This window comes from Cuculus canorus, chromosome 5, assembly GCF_017976375.1.
Source record: "Cuculus canorus isolate bCucCan1 chromosome 5, bCucCan1.pri, whole genome shotgun sequence".
NCBI classification, from domain to species: domain Eukaryota; kingdom Metazoa; phylum Chordata; class Aves; order Cuculiformes; family Cuculidae; genus Cuculus; species Cuculus canorus.
The window spans coordinates 22,107,065-22,117,041 of record NC_071405.1 but is presented as its reverse complement, the minus strand read 5'-3'; the positions used below and the strand labels follow the sequence as shown (position 1 = coordinate 22,117,041).

Here is a 9,977-nt window from a genome sequence, read left to right as displayed (position 1 = left end):
TCCGAAGCAAGGATCTGTGTTCCAACCCAAAACACAACCCGATGGTATGTTTGCCAAAGCAACCCTCTGCAGCCGCGCCCCCCACGCACAGCTCGGCAGCTTTCCCACACCCAAGATGGCTCCGCAATAGCTTCACTCGCTATTCAGTGCCTGATTCCAGCATGGCGGCACGCTTCGCACCAAGCGGAACCTGCCTCGCCCTTTCCCAATATGGCAACCAGTAGCTTCAACCCGGAAGGGCGTAACCGGTAGGCCTTTCCCTTTAGCAAAATGGCGGCGCGGGGCGCTCCGCCCCCCAGGTGACGGCCAGGTGACGCAGTCACATGACTCGCGGAGTCGGGCAGCTCGAGGACTGCGGGGAGCGGGCGGGATGGGTTGTGCGGCGCTGCTGTGGGGTTGCGTCCTGCTCGGCTGGGGCCCGGCGTCTCTCGCTGCCGCTGCGCTCCCGACGGCCGGCTACGTGCTGGACGATGCCGACGGGCTGGGCAGGCAGTTCGACGGCATCGGGGCTCTGAGCGGCGGTGGGGTGAGCGGCGGCGGCGGGCGTGGGGGCTCCTGCGGTGCCGTGGAGCTGGGGCTCTGAGGGAGCCGTGAGGGTTGGGGGACTCTGAGGGAGCCGTGAGGGGTTCGGGGGAGGGGGGGCTCTGGGGGAGCCGTGGGCGGGGTGTGTCTCTAAGGGCCTTGGAGAGAGAATTGTGAGGGTGGAGGTCCTGAGGGGAGCTATGTGAACAGGAGTCCTGGCTGTGAAGAGAGCTGGAGCCGGGCTCTGTTTGATACCTGGTCAGGTGTGCGGGGGTTCTTTCTCATTAGTCTTCTTGGGGTGCTGAGGGCCAGCCATGTCCTCGGTGCCACTAGAGGAGCTAAGCCAGGGTGGGTCCTTCTGTAGAGGGTCTTGCTGGAGAAGCCAGCAGCCAGTCGAATGCTTTTCTGGGGTCCAGCGAGCAGAGCACATTTAGACCTGCTGGGTTTCTTTCCTTGTTCTCCTGCCTGTGCCCTCCTCATCTCCCATTGACTTTAGTATATGGGGATCCACAGCGGGGAAATTTGAGTAGAGTGGGAGAAATGGTGCTGAGGAGGAGCTTAATTTGCTTGCAGTAAGCCTGTGAGACCTCCATTCCTCTGTTCTTTGGACTCTTTGCAGTAAATTGCAGGTATCTTGAGTACATGGCAGTTGCAGCGTAGGTGACCAGAAATGCATGAATGAAAGGTTAAAAAAGAAGTTTTGTAGGGACTTAGCTGAGTTCCTTGTGCTGTAATTATTTTTATAGGTTTATTAGCTATGTGAAAGTCCTAGGCTGACAAACTGAGATGTTCTTAGATATTTGGAAGTTAGGTTTTCATGTTTTCACGTTTTCTTTACATTTTAGGCCACATCTAGACTCCTGGTGAACTATGAAGAACCTTATCGCTCCCAGATTTTAGATTATTTGTTTAAGGTAAAGTCATCTTCACTTCTACAGTTATGTTTAATTTCATACATGATTTCTTATTGTGTAATGTTGGAACTCCTATAGTATATTCTATATTACTTGAAATTAGACAAAGCAGCCACTTAATGTTCAATTTTTATCAAAGCTTTAAATTTTAGCTGTTGTTTCTGACAACCAACATGTTGTTCAACAGCCTGTATTTTCAAATAATGATGGAAATTCCTTTTGTGTGTTCTCAACACATTTTCATCAACTGTGTGGGTTTAATGAGGATTCAGTTGTTTTTGTGGCTGAAATGAACGGCTCAGCTGTTTGCAGCAGTTGCAGGAAGTGCATCTTTGAGACAGGCTTGATATTTTTGGAGTTCAGATAGATTCATATAATGTGAAAATTACTGTGAAGGCTGCATCATTTCAATGGAATATGTATTCCAAACTGTTCTCAAGTAGAAGTGCAGTTACTTTAGAAGACGTGTAAGCATTAATGATTTGTAAGCTGCTTTAGTTGACAAGTGTAACCTGTGGAGTTACTCAACCTAATATATGGTAAGATTATCACACAGAGCAGTAATAACTTGTTTTGCTTTTGGCACTGTAAACTACTCTGCTGAAAGAGGATGTTATGTCACTTTCAAGTAGTGTAATCTGTATGGCTGGAGGAGAATAATTTACTGTGTAGTTTAAAGAATTGATTTTAAAGGGTAGAGTAAGGCATAATGTGTGACTGGAGTATCAAAACTTACATTTTTTGGAGACCAAAGATGTGTGTGGTAAATGTGAGTTTTCTGAAGGAGCCAGTAGGCATGTTATAAAAGAGTCTTGCTGAAAGATCATGATTTTGAAAGAACTTCTAATGTGTTCTTTCACCAAAACCTCATAAGCTGTCATGGTATACTTGGGAGAGGTATAGCTTGCCTCATTTTCCTTGTCTTTTAATGTCAATCAGCTTTTGTAGTGGGGGATGGGAGAGCAAATGTGTTAGAAGTTTACAATAAGATAGGTCAGGAAGAAAAATGGTAAGTTGGGAATATGTGCTGCTTAATTAAAAACAAATTAATCCAAAACTTGTTAGCCAAACAAGCTATCATTTGTACAGCATATTTTTTTAATCAAATTGCGTTCTGACATATTAAGATATTTTTGGATGCCAAATTATACTTGAGTAATTTGATTGAGGATGCCAGATTGTTAGTGGTCATTAAAATAATGATTAGTTTTAACTTCTGGCTTGTGCAACTCTTAAGCCACTAATGGCTGGAAGAACATGATATGACTATAATTTTATATAGTTATATATCTCTCTATATATAGATACAACTATGTATAGAGAGATATAACTATACATATATAGTCATCTATCTCTATATAGATATAACCTAACTAGGAGAAGGATCACCTGTATGAGCTTGAACTTTACATTCTTCTCTACCATCAGATGCTAACGGAAGGCTAGTGCACTAGGGGCCATTTGTTTTTGAATGTGGTGTTTTTTTCCTCTTCTGCCATTCCACCTGTAGGGAGCAGATTATTTCTGACCTGTATGTATGTATGTTCTTTCTCTTAAGTGGTGTAACACTTTACAGTAAAGAATATATTACTTACAAAGATATTAACTTCAGTAACTTGATTTTAAAAGAGAACAAACTTGATTCTTAATAATGTTAAAAATACTGTTGTGTTCCTCATAGAGCCCATGTTCTACTTCAGTATTTTCTTGAGCATAACACTCTTGGTGTGGAGTGTCATTAATGGTGCAAGAGTCAGTGAAACCGACTAAAGATGTGTGTGCTATTTATCTTGCTCAATTTTCTTTTGAAGCTGAGTTTTGTGTATTAGAATCACTGCACCTATAGTGTCTCTTTTCAAAGACAAAGTATTGAATTTTTAGCATTCTCAACATTATACACTTATTTGTTGCATTCTTCTTGTTAACAGCAGGATTCTGTTTGGTTTTCTGTCTTTCTTTTTTTTCTAGCCAAATTTTGCTGCTGCTTTACATATCCTTAAAGTGGAGATTGGAGGGGATGGACAATCAACAGGTATGGATTTTGTGTAAGCAGGGTTTAACTTCTTGTAGTGGTGCTGTAAGTAACCTGTCCTGCATGTGTCACTTAGCTGAAGCAGAGAGATGCATTCTGTGGTTGTAGTGAAGTGCAGAAAAACATGAACAATGTCTGCTAACCTGTAGAAGAGAAATTTACACTAATGTTCTGGAGAGAGTTCACACTATGCTATGGTTGATAGGTTGCATTCTAGAGGAAATAAGTTCTCTCCCCCAAGATTAAGGAGAAACTGGTAGCTTTCTCAATTGCAAAACATTTCTCAAACAATGGTTTTGCAATGCAAACTGTAAAACTTGTGTAGGACTAGATACTTTGTCTTAAAGGCATCAAAAGGCTTCTGGTCAGAAGCAATTATGTTTCTTTGCTTTAATGAGCTGCTACATGTCACTAGAGTGGTGGTGTCTGAGAGTAGGCACTATTGTTTTGGTTTTTTTTCCTGGTCACGATTGCAGATTAAAATGTCTTGGTGTAATTTGCCTAGCCTACTATATTTGCGTATAGGATAATATGTTTTGTTTAGTAACTGCTTGTGATCAGATGTTGAGAAGTGGTATGTAGAGTGCAGTTTGTATATTTGTGCTTTTTTTTTTCTTCTCATAAGAGAAGAATCTTGGCCACGTCAAGTATAGACTGAAACCAAACTCAGTTAATAAATAGAAAGGGTGATGTTTGTCTTTGTGACATTAAACATATATATATTTAAATATAAATGTCTGTTTCTTTGGTTTATTTAAGAAAAAGTAATATGGCAGAAAGTATTATGCTGAGTTTAAGAACTTGATATTTGGTCAAAAATTCCTTGATAGAGGAGAATGGGATCATCTTCATGCATGTACATACCTTCTCTTCAAACACTCTTGCTGCTGGCTGAGGAGGATGTTACATACTTGTGTGATGGCTTTCCACATTTTAGGAGGAGAATAATAAGATGTGTATCTCTACACACTAGACTGCAGCTCTTAGTCTGAACTCAGAGGTGTGCGTGATCAAGAGTCTGCTTGAAGTGTGATCAGGAGTCTACGTTTGGAATCTATTTGCTTTTCTCTGACAAATAGAACTTCCAAATAGTCAAGTGGTAGCAAGATAAAAAAAAAAAAATCAATCCTGTTTTCTGTAGTGTGCTATTTCAGCAGGCTTCGTGAAAAAAATTAGTCTCATCAGAAGAGATCTCTGGAACAGTTAGGTATAGTTTAGCATGAGTGATCATCACAGTTGTGTGCCCAAGTTATTAATTGACTTTTGTGTGTAATGACTTGCCATGCAACACTAATTGTTGTGCACCTTTCTAGTTTGTTTACCTTTGCCTGAAGGAATTCAGTACGTAATTCAGTTTTTCAGTACGTAATTCAGTTTTTCAATTCCAAAAACTCTTCTTGAGTCATGGAACAACATGGAAATTGTACACCGGATCTTTTACAATAAAAATAAAAAATCTCTTTTCTATCATTGAAAAACTTCATGGAAGTTCCTTCTTTTCTCTCCCTGGTCTTGCCTTGCATGGAAGAAAGAAACTATAATCTTCTTCTGTTTCCTTTTTGGTTGAGGTATAACCTGCTTCTAGAATTTTTTTTTTCCCATGATCTTAATGCTTTAAGTTTCTAAGTGGTTGCGGGACCAAGATAATCAGCGAGATAGGTTTAATATTGTCATAGCTGGAGATAAAAAATGACCAATAGTAAATCACATTATATTGTTAAAAGCAGGCATAGTCCCTTAAAAATCAAAAATAATAATTTTATGCCAAGTTAATATGATAAGAATGAAGAGTGGTTAAGTCTTGCATGTTCCCTCCCACTACTCATTTTGCTTTGAAATATGTACCAAAGAACATGTGAACTGTGTTGGAAATAAGTGCTGGCGTGTTATGGCAGTGAGCAATACAGAAAACTTTGTAATGTGTAACAGCTAATAACATAGAAGATAATTGTAAGCTACCTATCTCTTTCCTTCCTAGATGGTACTGAACCCTCCCATATGCACTATGAAAATGATGAGAACTACTTCCGGGGCTATGAATGGTGGCTGATGAAAGAAGCTAAAAAAAGGAACCCTAAAATTAAGCTGATTGGTAAATTGCTCAGAACTTTGGCATTTAAACATCTTTTCCCCCTAACTAAACTACATATTTGACTGTTAATTAGGATACTAATTTTAATGGACAGATGTTTTGATTTTGCAGTAGACAAAGCAGAATCTCTGATATTTGGTAGTCTTGCCTTGATGCTTCACTTTAACATACTGTGTTTTACTTTGTTAGAGTGACACAAGTGCTACTGTAACAAGCATCATAACTGGAATGTATGTAACAAGTAGCATAGGATAAGAAATGGCTAATAATTTGCTTATATCAAGTTACATTGATGTTTAAACTGTATCACGGCACTGAACTTCCATTATTTATCATGGGAGCTGAATTCTAAATAATAGAATAAAGAAATCAGGAGAAGTAAAGTAAACCAGCTATTAGTATGTTAGATCGCAATTTGTTACATCATACTATCCAGTTAAATAAGTTACGTGTTATTGTCTTCACTGGAATAATCTGAATTTGAAGTGCATATCTGCTCCTTCATTTTAGGTAGAACAAATTACAGCATGATATTGAAGCTTACTGACCGACCAGTTATTCCTCTGTTTTTGTTCTGTCTTTCCAGGATTACCCTGGACATTTCCAGGATGGATAGGGAAGGGTGAAAACTGGCCCTATGACTATCCAGATGTCACTGCTTACTATGTTGTTTCTTGGATATTAGGAGCTAAACAGTATCATGATTTGGACATCGATTATGTTGGGGTTAGTAAAGCAAAATTTCCTGTATATTAAATGTATTCTCATTCCTAAGCTGTTGGTCTTGTCTCTTTTTGTTGATTACTGGAGTTGGGGGATGGGAAGAGAATTTTTTTTTGTAATTGCGGTTTTGGCATTATCTGTTGCAAGGGAAAGGACAGAAGTGATGTTAGTTTACAGTCTTTGTACAATAATGGCCTTGTAAAAGGCAATTGGTAGACCTTATAGACTGATAAACAAGCAGCTATTTTCAACTTTCATGCAGAGTTTTCCCCTGAAGAGCTGATGATAAAACCAACCAGAGCACTTCCTCTAGCAAACTGAGACCATGAAGTTTATTAATAGATTGTATAATCTTACACATGCATTAAATCTTTCAATATGCATTGACGTATCCTGATTTTTCTAAATGGCTTTTTAATTTTCCTATATAGATATGGAATGAAAGGGCATTTAGCAGCAAATATATTAAGGTATGTATTTTTTCTTATTTCTCTGAAGTGAAATGTTTATCTTTTTATGTAAACAATTAATTTGTCTGAGTCTGCCTAGAAAAGGGATCTTAATCCTGTGACCACTCACTGGAGCCTGTTTTATGTAATGAAGGCATGGAATACTAATAGGATCAGATCTATAGATGGCTTTTTTTTGTGTGTCTGAAACTGTTATTTTGAACTTCAAGTGTGTTGGTGTATTTTAAAAGTTTGGGATATCAACGTTTTAATGGCAGCTCCAGTTAATGCTACTGAAATAATTCATATTCACCGTCTCTGTACTGGTTTGTATAGTTTTAAGTCCAAGATCTAGAGTTACCTAAAATTCTGTAGCACAGTTCCTGTGGATATAATACCCTTAAATTATTGCTGTAAAACAGGTTCTTGTCTTATGGAACATAGTAGCGGCTTTCTGTTATTAACTGTGCAAAATTTAGTACCTCCTCTTCTAAAAAGTTGGAGGAACACAGTATTTCACATAGCCACCTTGAGATAGCACTAATCTCTCTCACTGCTGCCTGCCCCTGCTGCCTCTCTGCCCGTCTTTCAAAACTCAGTTCTGTGTGTTGTGTTATAGTGGAATCTTAAGTACAAGATTCTGCTTTTGTTCACTTTCTTGTTGCTGCTTTCAGGCTAAGAAGCAATAGCATTACCTCTTCTTAAAAGAAAAGAAATTGAGTGTGTAGGAAAACTGCTGATCTTTATTTTTTTTTTCCAGAACTTGGATCCCATCTGCCTTAATTAATCAGTTTAGTTGAATGTCCTTACAGCTGTTCCCTATTTGCAGTACCAACCATGTATTTTAAACTGTTTCACCAGGTCCACTGCCATCACAGTAACTTAGTTTCCAGTCTTACCACATCTTAGACCAAATTGTCAGGCAATATGGGTTCCAGGCTTTTCTTTTTTAAAAAGAAAATTGGTTCACTAATCGAGTATAAGTTAGTGGAGAAATCACTTAGGATGCTTGTAGTCTTCTAGAGGATTATCCTAATCATAGGTAATTTGTGCTGGTAGGGTTGGAGGGGGAAATGTGTGTTCAGTATGTATGTTGCTTAGAATGCCTATAAGACTGAACTTTTTGTAAAAAGAATCATCAGGGAGAACGCAGATCTTACTATAAATAAAATACACGAGTCCATTTCACTATATCACTGGTTGGCTTTTCTTTAAAAACTGGTTTTATGGCTTTCTGGTAAGAAATAGAAATATTGTGTTTTGCAGAGGCCTTTGTCGTGCCACATGGAGGCTTTCTTGTCTGTTTGTCTTGGCTTCCAAATGGGAGAATGAATGTGGAGAACAAACTGTCGAGTGTAGATGTGGCATTCTGCTTGTTAGCTTTTAAAATGTTGTCATATTTGGACTAAGCTTTTGGCTTCTGGAGCTAAATGTTTAGTTTAAAATTTGATCCTAAAATTGCTCAAATATTTGCTGCAAAGTGTCAGCCTTCCCACTGCTGTACGTTCATTGATATCAGGGCCCTTTTTTAAGACCAGTTTAACCATTAATTCTCTTACACTTTGCAGTGCTACGTGGCACCTATTCTCTTATCAGCATGGTAGTTCTAGTTGTAGTCTGCCATTTGAAATGTGCAGTTGCGAACATTCTGTAATGTCCAACAGATACGTGACATAGATAAGCTCTTAGTTATCTTCCTAAGCATTTGCTTGTAAGAAGTTATTTCAGTTACTTCATCCACTAAGACGCTAGTTATGTTTCTTATTAAGTACAAGAAATGAATAAAGAAATGATGATTCCAATGCTTATAAATTCTTGCTCAAGAAGATCTTGTTCTTCTGATTATATTTTTAGATACTGGCATCTTAAATTAACCCTAAATTTTAAGGAGTATCTGTGTATACACATGAATATTGGGTGTGGGAGGGCCATTCTGTGTATGTTGTTATGGAGTGCATTGAGTGTCTACAGTTCTGTGTCCTTGGTACTTATCTTTCAACATAAGTGATCTGCAGTATTTCAAGTCATTCTATTCTTCTGAATTATCTCTATGGTTTGGCATTTTTTTCTGAATGTTTATCTAGCTAGAAGGCTTTAAATTTCAAGAACCTTAGTTTAGGTATTTCTACCATCACAGAATATTTCTTCTGGTGAACTTTATGCTTCAAAGGCTTCAAACAGCTGAACAGAACTTCATTGCTACTTTTCTTCTCAGTGAGTTTCCTGTACTTTAGATCTAGACTTCTGTTGTCACCAACACTTGGACTGTGCTTTGTCCCTGTTTGACTACAGCTCACAGGTCAAAATAGAAATGCTGGCTGTTCTCCTTCATGTTGCTGGAGGGCTATTGCAAGAAATTCTTTAAGGATTCATGCCTACTGATCTTCAAATGGTTGGGAAAACCTTTCGCATGCATGCATGCATACAACACATAGTACATCATTCCTCTATAGTCAAGATTGAAAAGAGGATTTTAGACTGGACTGATGTCCTTTTTCAGGTGGAACTGTATTTGGAAGCTGCTAAAAATACTTTTTTTTTTTTTTAATTGAATATTCAGATAAAACATGCTTATGTAGTACCAGTCTGTATGAGCCTGGTTCATTCTTAACTGTTAGAGCTGGATATAGGTTGTCTGGGTATATTTGGTATATTTTGTCTGAGAAGTTCCACAGACAGGCGTGAGAGGTGTATAATCTTTGACATTGAAATAGTAAGGGGAAGGTGGAGAGGCACAGGAATAGGAATTCTCTTCTCCTGGCATGTTTGAATTCCAAATTGACTGTTCCAAGTTTTCTTGTAAATATGCATTTCCAGTTTTATGCATTATGTTCCAGAAAACTAGTGAGACATCTGAGAACCACATAGTGGGTAAACTTAAATATCAGATACCTAATACATCAAGGATTTTTTTTTGTTCAGTAAAATAGTCTGTGAAAAAAATGCTTAGATTCTCTTCACTTGTAAAGGACAGATGTTTGGCAAAGATTTCTGTTCTTGTAGAGAACTGCGTGGTTACAAGGTTATTTCTATTTTAAATCTTCAGTTCTACTTTTCTCAATATAATTTTTTGGGATCAGGTTAACTTTCACTTATGATCACTTGTGGAGGTATGTCCACAAGTTTTCAGCCAGTCATTGTTTTTTGCATCAGCTTAATGTGACTGAGTTTATGATAAGTCTGTTACTTGTACATAACTACGTACACACCATGGATAGAGTCAGAATCTTCATTGTGTCCAAGCA

At 38.4% G+C, this 9,977-nt stretch overlaps 1 protein-coding gene across 2 annotated transcripts in view; it reads left to right on the top strand.

The window, feature by feature from the left end:
* The first annotated feature begins 274 nt into the window (after positions 1-274).
* GALC (galactosylceramidase) overlaps positions 275-9,977 on the top strand; it is a 35,419-nt gene continuing 25,716 nt past the window's right edge. For both annotated transcript variants that reach the window (XM_054068211.1, XM_054068212.1), the window contains exons 1-6: positions 275-526; positions 1,368-1,436; positions 3,405-3,468; positions 5,447-5,560; positions 6,147-6,286; positions 6,715-6,753. In XM_054068211.1, the coding sequence (XP_053924186.1) occupies positions 371-526; positions 1,368-1,436; positions 3,405-3,468; positions 5,447-5,560; positions 6,147-6,286; positions 6,715-6,753 (582 nt within the window). In that variant the 5' untranslated portion in view covers positions 275-370. The remainder of the gene's footprint in view (positions 527-1,367; positions 1,437-3,404; positions 3,469-5,446; positions 5,561-6,146; positions 6,287-6,714; positions 6,754-9,977) is intronic.